The sequence below is a fragment of the Topomyia yanbarensis genome, chromosome 1 (genome assembly GCF_030247195.1).
Source record: "Topomyia yanbarensis strain Yona2022 chromosome 1, ASM3024719v1, whole genome shotgun sequence".
Lineage (NCBI taxonomy): Eukaryota > Metazoa > Arthropoda > Insecta > Diptera > Culicidae > Topomyia > Topomyia yanbarensis.
Window position 1 is genome coordinate 57,680,930 of NC_080670.1, and position 12,899 is coordinate 57,693,828.

At 40.7% G+C, this 12,899-nt stretch overlaps 1 protein-coding gene across 5 annotated transcripts in view; it reads right to left on the reverse strand.

The window, feature by feature from the left end:
* Positions 1 to 5,336: 5,336 nt before the first annotated feature.
* LOC131677702 (protoporphyrinogen oxidase) overlaps positions 5,337 to 12,899 on the reverse strand; it is a 166,227-nt gene continuing 158,664 nt past the window's right edge. For all 5 annotated transcript variants that reach the window (XM_058957674.1, XM_058957675.1, XM_058957676.1 and 2 more), the window contains exons 2-7: positions 8,948 to 9,177; positions 8,700 to 8,883; positions 8,423 to 8,641; positions 7,791 to 8,210; positions 6,812 to 7,720; positions 5,337 to 5,803 (exon numbers count right to left, since the gene is read on the reverse strand). In XM_058957674.1, the coding sequence (XP_058813657.1) occupies positions 5,564 to 5,803; positions 6,812 to 7,720; positions 7,791 to 8,210; positions 8,423 to 8,641; positions 8,700 to 8,883; positions 8,948 to 9,177 (2,202 nt within the window). In that variant the 3' untranslated portion in view covers positions 5,337 to 5,563. The remainder of the gene's footprint in view (positions 5,804 to 6,811; positions 7,721 to 7,790; positions 8,211 to 8,422; positions 8,642 to 8,699; positions 8,884 to 8,947; positions 9,178 to 12,899) is intronic.

Here is a 12,899-nt window from a genome sequence, read left to right on the forward strand (position 1 = left end):
TTCAACATTTTGTATACGGACGGCCCAAAATCAAAATTCTGAACAGTAGCTGTTGACGCATGACTCGACGGATCACCTGGTAGAAAGCTTCAAGATTAATTCAACGGACTGTTCTGTAGGGTGACCATACGTCCTGGTTTCCCAGGACATGTCCTGGTTTTGCATTGACTGTCCTGGTGTCCTGGGAAGTCGAGGAAAATGCTTGATTTGTCCTGGTTTTTCTCCTGTAAGCCTAATATATTTCTATTTATTCAGTCTTCGATTTTCACTATGCTCCAGACCGCAGTATCGACCGACCGCAACCATAACTGCAACGTATACTCATCCCCAATCGGAATGCGACAAACAAAACTTAATATAGTCGAATCTCCCAATTGTACCTTCCGATAGTTTTTTTTTAATCTCTCAAGAGTGCCTCGTCAATATCGATGAAACAATTGGATTGAATGACGATTTAGGCGCTTCTTCTCGGCTTAAATCGTCATTCAATCCGGGACCCGAAGAATTCCCTTTTGTACCTCTAAAAAGACACATCGGCATTTTCGTGCTTCTGCTTCTACTTGAGTTCTCTTGCTAGTGGCTTTTTTTCGCCTTACTGGAAATCCATTCCATAAAAAGAAAAATAGCACCTAATCAGTTGCTCTGCTTGTCAACAGTGCAGTGAATCAAACGAAAGTTTCTACCTAAATTCTGCTGTCTACATGTAACGTGCCAGTACTATAAACAAGCAAAGCAATCGAATAATAAATTTCGTCCCAAGCAAGTGTGAACAATAAAGCAAAGTTACTTTCATTGATTCGAAATCGATAATTTATTTCAAGATGTTTGAAACTCAACAGCAAAATTCAACACCAAATTTGCAAATGCAGTATAGACTGACGGAAGTCGTCGTTATACACGCTAACCACACTCGATACTGATAACGTTTAAAACTTTGGCTATAACGAAAAGCTACGCTATGGAAGACAACATGCAATACGTCATTGAGCATGAAAATGTTAGGATTAAGATACCCGTTTATATTGACAATGATAATATTGATATGCGTCTGCACGATCTACACCTGGGTACTATTAATAAATTTATTACAACCATCATGTCGGAACACGCAACGGTTGAATCCTTTAAGTTAGAAACCTGGAGAAAATTCAGGTATTTCCAACGGTTTTTGTTTCGTGAGAATGTGAGTGACCTATTCCTTTATATCTGAACTTTCAATTCAAAGCAAAACTCGTCACCAAATCTCAAATCACGCTGTGCACGTATGAAGGACAGACCCCTGTGTGCCCTACGTTGTTACACCGGAAGACACACTACCAGAAACCATGTACACAAACGAAGCAATATCAACTGCAAACATACCCATCATTCAGCCCTTCATCAACATCAAGTAAACCACAAACCACCCGAGTTGCAGCTCAGGCACCAACGAATACTGGAACAACAGAACGTACGCACCATCATTGTGATATGCCTACTACTTCCCAAACAACAGCCAGAACCACCGATAATAAAGTAAATAACAAAGAACACGAATACGCGATCGTGACCCGTAGACCCCACAAGCAACTGAAACCAGATAATCGTGAAAGCCCATACAACATTAACAGCGAGAATAGCATGAAAACGATAAACCTAGAGAAAGCGGACTAAGCGAATCACAAACAACAAGAGGCAATAAAATAAATAGATTTTCAACAAGAAATAAGATCTTTACGCAAAGTAACAAATCGCGTATACAAGATCCGATGGATATACAATAAAATTCGATTTATATTTATTTACACATTGATAATATTAAAAGTTCCACGGCTCAGGTAATACATTGAGGAGTGTCGAATAAAATGCGTGTGAAATATCTAATGGACGATTAACATGCCTTCACGCCAGGACGCTGAACAGCGACTAACCGCCGAGTCGCATCCTACTCCAGTCAAAAAAATTCATCGCGACGGGCATGCATTGAATTTTGTTTTCTTTCAAGTTCACGCAGGGATGTCAATTTTTTCAAGCTCGGGCTCAAACTGGTATTATTTTCACCAAGCTATCCGCCAGTTTTCATATAACAATCGATTAAACGGAGAAATTTTTGGTAACTACGGTAGGTTTTGCAGCTCTCAAATCGAGAGATAATGGTTGTCAATGGAGATTGCCAGGCATAGCGCAGGGAAGCTACTTGGGATCACTGATGTTTCTAATTTACGTCCATGTCGTGTTTTAGTACTGAAAACTCCTCGCCGGTACTGCACAGACCATCTCAGCATTAAACGTTTGCTTATGGTGGTCTAGCGAGAACTGCCACTGTGGAATTCCGATGAAAGACTTTCTGGCAGAGCTCTTCCTCCCAGACTCCCATAACTTTTTTACTGTCCAAGCTCTGCCTGCCAGACCCCAGAACTTTTCAACTGCCGAAAACGTGCGGAAAAGGCAATGTCGATTGAGAGGTATCGGGGGGAAGCAGTACCCTTTCGACTGTCCTGGTTTTTTACTCGTCTGATATGGTCACCCTACTCTTCTGAAGCATGGCAATCTCTGCTGAATGACTCTCTGGTTAAGAAAAACTATCTGGCAGCGGTGATCTGGAAGGGGATAGAAGCGGACAAAACAAAGGACTTCATAATCCAATGGAGCCAAGCCATCAAAGGATCGCCGGAAACAAAAGAGCAGACGCGAAAGCAGTAGCAGCCGGAAAAGGAATCCAAAACGTTTTCAACTTGCTCATTCTCGGAGACGCCTTAAGCACAAAGAACAGATGTCCATCTTCAGCATTCAACTTGTGTAAAATCTCTAACGGTTTCGAAGGTAGCTACTGTCGTCATGTTTTTTGTGGCTGATTTCGACAGAATTGACAGCGGTTATTCCTCTACCCAGTCAAACTAGTCCGGAACCGATTCGGATTTCCAGCATGAATTCCAGCTCAAATGTGTCAACCGATAGAGTCGGAATCGGTTGTTTTCTTTGAGCTAGATTCCATGCTGAATCCACCCAGGATTTCGAACCGGTTCCGGAATCGATTTGACGGATAGTTGGGATAGCTTGGTGTGGCGGCGCTAGTGTTTTTCGTATATTAATTCAAATGTTTGTACACGTTTTTTAAATATTTTTGTTCGATCATGGATGTCTGTTCTCTGTGCCTTAAGGATCAGAAAAAAGAAAGAAAAAGAGATTTGGGACGGATGGAAGAGAATACCAAAGAATTTCTCAAGAAAATGGGATCACACACTCCCATTTACTCTACGAGTGCCCCAAATACAACAAGCACAGGACTGAGAACCAGCTACTGGAACACTTTGAACTTCTGAACAAAACCCTGCAGCAAAACGTAGAAAGCAAGCTTAAATAAAATAGCTAATTAATAAAAACAACTAAACTGCAAATATGAAATATGAACTCTGATTTCGACTAGCTTATTCTGCTAAGAGTTGAGTAACAAACGTATAAACTGCCGAGTTATTAACAAAAGAGAAAGTAAACAAAGAGAAACTGTCATTTGCACTTAGGACCATTTGACATGTTTGGCTAGAGCATACCCTGCGTCGAGATAAGAACTCAGTGTGAACTATCCCACCCTAAGGCCCCTTACAGAGTGGCGGTGAGAAGGTTAGCTGGGGCTGAAACTGACATTGGAATGCGAGATGCGAGAAACCTGCTTGCTGCAAACTGAAGAGACTAGAATAACAAAGAGACGCCATGTTCCGTTTGGAATTCCAATTTTACTGTCAATGTCATTCCAAACGAACGAGAGAGTTATCAATCGTAAATGTTTAGCATTATGTGGCATTGTTTTTAAGGAAGTATTGTTATGCAATTCATTAAAATTACTAAAGATTTTAAAGATAAAAATTATATCCTCTAACCAAATTTGTTACAATACCCTCGTGTTTAGAAACGCTAAAGAGAAAAGGGCTTGCCCGAATAGAAATGTACAGTAACACTACCATGATTTTCACTGTGGCAGTACAGTAAATTTACAATAATTTACAGTAAGTTTTAGTGTTATGCTACATTACAAAAACAATAAAATTTAACGTTTTTACAGTAAATTTCAATGTAAAATAGACTTTTACAGTGAAAAAGGGGGGCGGTTATGTATCTTAACATTAAAAAAATCATTTTTTTCACGAAAACAGTAAAATTTAATGTGAAAGCACTGTATCAGTTTTTTGCTGAACAGTGAAATTTATTGTTACATGAAATTTTATTGTAAATCTACTGTCAGAACTTGGCATCGAACAATGTTGAAACAGTAATAACTATAATATTTATTGTTTTATGATTGTTTGTAGGGTAAATGCTATTGTAAAATTCTATTCGGGTGGTTCTATGGGAGCACGAAATTCAGCATGAGGGTAACGAATACTAAATGATGCAAATAATAAATTTTGGCCTAATATAGTTTTGCTGCTGCAAAATACGATTCCTGCGGATATAACTATGCTTCAGCTGGTCGAGGAACTCAGCAGACCAGAAGTCGCATTGGATTTTTATATTGGTTAGAAGAAACAAACGGAATAACAACAAACAAGTTTGGTGAGGCTTGCACATTTGCAGTGTTGCCTGTGACCTGTAGCCTGGTTGCTAGTTGAATTGTTTTCACTGAATTAAGATGGCGTATCTTTGTTATTCTAGCCTGTTTACTGCAAACCAAAGGGATGATGTCAGAGTGAAAGCTGAGCTGATCTGCGCCGACTGCCTGCTTTTACTCTGACAGGCTCCATTTGATATGCTGCAAGCAGGTTTCTCGCATTCTAATATCAGCGCAGGCCTCAGCTCAGTTTCTCGTCGCCACTCTGTGGGCACCCTTAGACCTGGTTTAAGCTAAGCGTAGGTGAACAAATGATTCATGTACCTGTTAACAATATACATAGCTATATCGTCATTCGAAATTTTTCATTCAATGTGCATGAAATGTTGACGTGGATGGAACGCATCCAAAATAGATCCAGCACTGTTATTTATCCCTATTATAAGTATTATGAACGCTCTTCGGGCGAATGACCTTAAAGGTTAAAGCTTCAAATAAACAAACAAACCACGAACGTTCTTTACTGACAGGAACTGGTTGAAGGTTAGAACAGGATAAAATTGACTCCTGTTTGACTTCGCTTCTTTTAGGTTGAAATAGGTTAGAAGTGGATAAAATTAGCTCGCGATACCTTTCTCAGCTCCGCTTCTCTTCTCTTAAGGTATGTGGAGGAAAATAACAATACTTCTGGTGAGTATTGTTGAGGTTGACCTCCATGTTTGGTTATTTCGGACTAATATTAAACGATTCTTCAAAAACTAAAGTTGTTTAATTATAAACAAATAATTTTAAGTTTTAAAATTTTCACTATTCTCGCATTAAAGCTTATAAATAAAATAAATAGTATCAGTGTGCCACATAATCGAGCAAATAAGGCCCAACGCTTCTTTTCCACAAAAAAGGTCTTAAAGTAGTACAGAAAGCTCGATTGCCATATGTCAAGCTCAATTACTTTTAGTTTGAACTCACGCTCGCAAGCACCTCGAAGGTCTGTTCAGTATCCTTCAGTCATTCATGTTTTTTAACAGCCTAACGCGGTCAATCTAGTCTATGATTACTGTAAAGTCGATGGAACTCGTTTTCGTCGTGTTTTCCTTCATCAATGCTTCCGTTCGGTTCGTTCTCATCTTCTGCCGATTCCTGTTCTTGATCGGCATCTAGTCGGCTTATACTGTCTTGCTCTTGGTTGGCACTGGGTTCAGTATTGTATAGATTAACCCCTTCCTCGTCGTCTGCATACTCGTAGTTTAGTTCGTCCATGCGTTTCTGGGCTTTAACCTGTGGGTGGTGAGGAAAGGTGATTGATATGTTGTTAGTAAGTCGCTATCAAAAGGTATTCGTTTTTGATTACTGCAAATTATGGACCTGTATTGTCATTTGGATCATTAAATGAAGAATGGATGGTGGGAAACTCGAGGTTCGGCTATATGGTCTGCCACCACTTTTTCGTAAAGTAGTTATTACAAAAATTCATGTCGCACTTTGGAGAAGCGGAATCCATTTCAGAGAACACATGAAGATACTACTTTCCAGATATTCTGGATAGTGTTTTTGCGGTGAGAATTGGGATTGATCGACCCTTTACTTCCTACCTGACCCTGCAGTACAAAACACAATGCAATAGTACCATTACACAGAGAACTATTTGCACATAGCAAGGACTATTAAAGATGTGTCAGTTCTAGGAACCGAACCATTGAATACAATGTCTTCGAAATGGAACGTTTTTAGTATAAATTACTAATGTTAAGAACCCAAATCACAAAAAAAAAAACAAACTAAAGATGAAAGGCTAAAAGACCAACCACCACCATTCATAAATTATGTAACGCATTTAGAGGGGAGGAAGTACGACAAATTGTGACATGTTGTGACATATGGGGGAGGGGGAGTTAGCTAGATCGTTACGTAACATGTTTTTACTGAAGAAAAAAAAATGTTTTCCCGGAATTTGTTACGTAATAAGAGAGGGGGGTATAGAGAAATTTGTTACATGGGGGGAGAGGGGTCAATTTTGGGCAATTTTTGCGTTACGTAATTTATGAATGGTCCCTTACATTGTCATATATTTCATCACAAAAAATAATCAAAATAAACGAATATTTATTCAAAAAATGTAGGCCGCGTATTTGATGGAATAATGCTACACCTTTCCTAATATGGCCAAAATAAGTTTTTTACCCTATTTAAAAAGTCTTTGCACCCACTGCATGCAATAAAAATATGATCTTATACTCCATTTAATGACTCAATTACTCACACTTCTGAAACCAAAAATAAACTCACGCTGTCGGTAGATTCGCCCTCGCCATCCGGTACGACTATTCGAAGGGGACTCTGGGTGGTCTCGACTGGCTCCACCGTTGCTCGTTTGCTGTTCTGGGCATCGTTGCCCAGTCCGAGCGCATTGGCAACGGCTTGCTGGTGCTCCTGGTAGGCAAGCAGATAGTCCGTAGTTTGCGGGGCCTGTGCCTGTGCCTGAGAGTGCTGCTGCGTCAACTGTGGAGCGACCGTATTTGCCTGATAGGCAAGCTGTTGCTGCTGGTACAGTTCCTGTTGGGCCTGCGCTAGGATTCGGTCGTTCTCCTGTTGGCGTTCGGCAAGCTCGTAGAAAGATTGTTGTTCCTGTTGCTGCTGTTGAAGTGGGTGCTGATAGCTATTCTGCTGCTCCTGATCGACCTGGTAGTGGTAGTAATCGTTGGGTGATAGCTGATTGTGTAAGTTTATAGTACCGTAGTTGAGTAGGTTGGCGATTTCGCTTTCCGTGAGCTGATGATGGGAGGATTTTTCATGCTGTTGAATAAGCTGCTGCTGCAATTGCTGCTCTAGTTGATTCTGCTGGGGGATTTGCTGCTGGTGAAGGGAGAGTTGTTCGTGACCAACTAGTTGGGCATACGTAGGGGAATCATGCGAATGCTGTTGTTGGAGGTCGTTCAGCTGGATCTGGCTGACGGCGGACTGAAGCTCGTGCAGTTGGTCCTGTGTGGCGGCAAGAATCTGACCTGCACTGGCTGCAGGTTCACCGTGTTTGTAGGAGTACGAATTGTAGACAAAGTTACTTGCCGGAGGTTGAGGACCTGGTACGGTACCGAGATAACTCGTCTCCGGTTTGAAAAGAGTCGTCTGTAGCTGCTGCTGCTGGTGGTTGTTGAAGAGGTTATTGGACTGGGTCACGAGATAGGTTGGATTGTAGAGCTAGAATTAATAGGAATTGTGGTTAGTTTTTTTTAGGGATTGTTTTCCCAGTCGCTGTCGAGGCACTAACAGGCATTCCCTGCATCATGGATGATTGTTGTAGAATGTGCTGCTGCAGCTGAGGCTGAGAGGCCAACGGTACGCCATAACTTGGCTGTGGTGCTGTGTTCACGATCCCGTAAATGGGTTTTTGGTTCAATGGCGCAGTACTAAGCTGGGGTAGGTAATGCGATTGGGCTTGAGTTTGGGCTTGGACTAAAAGGTCTTTGGGTGGAAACTTTAAATTGCTCGGTTCGCTTAGTGGGTCTTGGGTAGGTAGAAGGATTTTGCTCGGTAGCGACGGATCAGGATCGGGGGCAAAGTAAGTCTTTTGTCCAGAGTATGGGTTCTTCAGTGTTGCATCGTTGTTATGCTCCTCGATGACCTGATATTGGTGCGTTGATCCAGGCGGATACGGTATCTGATGGCGGTATGGCGCAATCGTTTGTGGCTAAAAAATACGTACAAAAATAGAAGCAAGACACAAAGAGTAGTATTTAAAATATTTAATCATTCGCTGCATCATAATGTTTCACTTTCGTTACCACTGTAAGAAGCACACGCCAACCAATTGTCGAGTGCTTATGAGTGCGATTTCATGCAACACCGCACAGACTAATGCTCCTTTCTACCATAACATTGCGGATCCGCAGCGCTACTTACCGTCGATAGAGCGGCATATGTGGGTTTAGGGGCAAACGTGCTCTTTGGTGGCTTAGTCGATTTATGATTATCGATTTCCAAATGATTATTGTCATCAAATGTTGTTATTTGGAGCTGGTGAACCGCTTTTCCTTGCGTACCGGATAGGTTCGGTGCGGGAATCGTGTGAATCGCTCCATCATTGGGGGAAGTCACCCGTCCGCTAGACTGTGGAACTATCTACGATTTACAAACTATTATTGTTGGATTATTAACTTCACCGGCTGACATCGCTTACAGGTTTTAATTTCTCATAAACGATTCCCCCCGTTTTGAGGCCCGGTGGTGAACTCTGGAATTTGGGTTTCAAACTCAGATTCAACACCAAGGGCATGTGAGCTCCCAGGATTGGTCGCTTGAGATGGTGCTGCTTCAGTAGCGGGTATGTTGGAGAAAAGACCGACTTTACGGGGCGCTTTAGGCTAAAAGAAATTGAACAAAATAAGTTGGCACTCGAACAGAAATTTCAGGGACGGAAAAACAAACCTCATCATCATTGCCGGTGCCGGTCGAACTGCCACCGGAGATAATCGGCTACCACTGCGCAGCTGGACCATGTATTGCTTCAAAGCCACCGATCCAAGGCTGTGCTTCGGTGGCCAATGGGTGTGAACCAGAGGAGGTTTACCGTAGGCACTGGCGATCATTGGTTTGAATTCTGCAGCATAGCTGCCGCATGTAACAGTCACAGCGAGGATCAACATGCATATTGGGAGCTAGAAAATAAAAATCGAAACCAGTAAAATATTTTCGTATCGTTAATGATTTGTGTCTTAGAAATCCATGAAAGTCAAGATCCGGTGTCAACTCGGCTTTCTGGGAATTTTTGATGACTTTCGAGCTTGGTAATGCAGTTTTTTTTAGGTCAAATGTCTTAGAAATACATAAAACGTCAAGAAGAAGCATATACACAAAAAATGTCCGCACAGCAAGATTGTTTTTTATAACAACGCGTCGAGAAATGATAGTTTAAACTCGTAAAATCGAGTTGATGTCTCCAAATTAGTTCAGAAGGTTGATATATATGATTTTTATTTATAGTCAGGTTATAAAGTTGTAAAACCAGAATCGGTTTTCTAGCCTGACCAATAAGTATAGTTAATATATTTGAATAATTTCCCCATCATTTGCAAGTGGTTTAATTGAAATCGGTCGAAAATTGAGAACACTAAAACTAAATCCAAATAAATACTTAAATTTTAAAGTGATAAGTCCTTTGCAGGCGCATTTTTTCGCCCAGCTGCCCCACACCGTCTTTTTGGCGAGGCAAGTTTAACTCATAAGTGTACCGTGGAAGCACTATACTTGACGCAGTTAACACAACTTCGAATTCAAATACTACTAAAAAATTGAAAGTGAATTCAATTCCAGAAATATTTCACACAGCAATAGTTCAACCAATATAAAATTCGAGAAAAATACTTGAAATTGAAGTTTATATGAATTTCAAAATATTATGTAAAGTTTTTTGTGCAACTCTTAGGGTCCCTAACTTGACGCATGATTTTTCTGGTGTGCCTTATTTGACACAGAGTGTTCCTTATTTGACGCACTTGGAAGGATGACTAATATTCTTCAAAAAATCACATTGGTTCCACCGACAGACTTATCGTACTTTTGTAGTAGCATTCCATAGTTTATCGCACTAGGATAACAGAGAACAGACATTTAAGCTAGAACAAAATTTCCCGAAAAACCTGCGTAAACATTTAAATGAAAATACGTTGCAAATCGCCATCGCATACAGGTTCGCATGCGTGAGTCACCGTTTTATCCAAGTTTGCATACAAGTCCTGTATAGCGATTGCTGGTCGATCGAAGCGCCGACCAGTGGCAAGTTGCTACTTGCTGTTGTCATTTCAAAGCGACAGTTTAATTTCTTACACAAGTTGTAAACTTTACTTGTATGTCAGTTCTTAGTGCTAGGATTGCACGGTACGATTCCACATTTATAGAAAAACCATAACAATTTCAGAATTCTTTGTCATCAACCTCTTTTCTAAGTAACGACGCAATTTCATGTTTCGGTAATGGTTCTCCAACTTGAAAAGTTGAATACAGTCGAGATTCGCTGGTTGGACACTTTTTAACTGGACCGCTTTTTAGTTGGACGTCCGCTAGTTGGACCATTGTTCAACTAAAAAGCATCTGAAATTTACTTTGACAATCTATCTAACAATCTTTTACACTAATAATGTCTTCTTTGGAGAGTTTTTGACATTTGTCAGTCGGTCCAATTAGCGAATCAAATTCGTTGGTTGGACAGAGGCTGTGGCCCAACCAGCGAATCACGACTGTATTCGATTAAACGTTTATTCCATTTCCACTTTCAAGTGTCTAAAAAATGACACGTAGAACGGCTTGAGTATATGAGTTGCCGTGGGGAACAAGGAAATTAGACTGATCTGACTTGAATGACAAAATTCAACAGTCTCTTACGAAACATGTGAAGTATGACCTTCTACAAAAATAATTATCGGCAGAGGTATTACGTTTGGGTCTGGGTCATTTCGCCGAAAGCCATTTCACCGAAGCTCATTTCGCCGAAGGTCATTTCGCCGAATAGGTCGTTTCGCCGAAGGTCATTTCGCCGAAGGTCATTTCGCCGAAGGTCATTTCGCCGATTTAAATTTTAATTGACTGATATTTTACCAAAAACAATTTCAATGGTTATAAATAAAAGGTAAATTCAATCTTTTGACCCAAAAAACAATGTGAGTCGATCAAATATTGATTCAATACGCAAATTTTGAACAATGAACGAGGCATATAGTAAAAATATACATACTTGGCATAACAATTTCAAAGAACTACTACGCTAGTTGGATTCTGCTGTTGTTAAAACCGCATATCAATCGGCCTTTAAAAATTAAAGACAATGATCAAACATGTTTTCAATGCCATACTACACTAATACCAACTTCCTTGGTTAGTTTTTGACAACTATCGATCGAAAAATAACAGCGCGACCTGCTGCAGCTTTTTGTTCCAACTGCATCTCCTTTATAATTCGAATACTGCTAACATGTCGTCCTCCTACCAATGCGGTCCAGCGGTTATGCCAAGATTCAACATTATTCGTTGTCCTCGGAAGTCCATTTTTTGTGTTTTCATAAATGGACCACAATTGGGGTGGAAAAAGTGGTGGGTTTCGTTTTCCAGATCTTCCTTGTTTTTTGCGGTCTAGAACGTATGTTTCTTCTACATACTTTATTAGCGGAGCCATATCTGTCGGAGCTGTCTGCTGGATGAGAGAAAAGGCTCGAGAAATAGCTTCTGATGGTAAAAAAGACAAAGCACGCAACTTTTTAAACAAAAGTGCTGCATTTTTGTTTGTCGAAATCACTGGAACCAGACCAAGCTTTTGGATGTGTTTCCAAATATTCTGGCTATAGTGGAAAAAGCATCCAATTTGCGAAGCATCAGAATATTCGTGATGAAAAGCATTGATCATGCCCTTCTCGGAGTCTGTTAGGATCATTTCCGGAGCTAACTCAATGTCTATCTCAGATGCAACTGCTGTTAGCTTTTCGAGAACTTTTTTGTAAAGTTCCTCCGTCTTATTGGTCATCAACACGTAAACTGCTGGAATGGTATGCGTGTGTACTGGTGCAATACTTGAATGAATTGAGAATAGTTGTCTATAATCCCCGGGGACAGTATCAAACGTTGCATCTGCGATCCAGTATCGAGCTTGATGCAGTCTTTTTATGTCTTCGGTTGATGCGAATAATATGGCATGGCCCTCTTCGATACTGACTTTTCCCCTGAAAAATTGATCTCCGTCGACGGTCCGCTGATACTCTTCAGGTATTATCAAATCTCCCGAGTTCTCGTCATCAGCACTTCGAGACACTTTTGACCGCGCTCGTTGCACAAGCTTCCTCTGAGCGTTCGAAGAAACCTGCAGTTGGACTTCGTTTGATAACTCAATTGCGGCAGTTCTAGCAATTCTCACTGGTGGACCACTATCGCTTGCCGCATGGCGCTTTATTGACATCCGCAGTCTAATCGCCTCCACTTCTATTGGATCCGGTGCATGAAAATGATCTGATCCGGTTGTCATGACAACATGTGCCGTTCCACGTTTCTTCGTTACAACTCTTGCCGTGCAGCTACTGCGTTCTTCATTTCGTCTGTTTCGGTTCCGACAATCCCAATAAAAAGTATCGTCCGTCTAAGTAACGAAACATTTTTAACACTTTTGGACATTTAAAAAGTCGTATTTAACTTACGTGCTTATTTAAACAGTACAAAAAGCCTTTCCAGTAAAGAATATCGCCTCCTCTGGAACTTTTCAAAATTTCCGGTGAGGCTTTCATTGTGAAGAATGTTATACGATCTATTTCGTTTTGAACGTGAGACGAAAATAATTTTCTTCTAGTGAACTTTTCATGGCTTGCTAGGAATAATATAGAAACGATAGCCGAAATGCAAA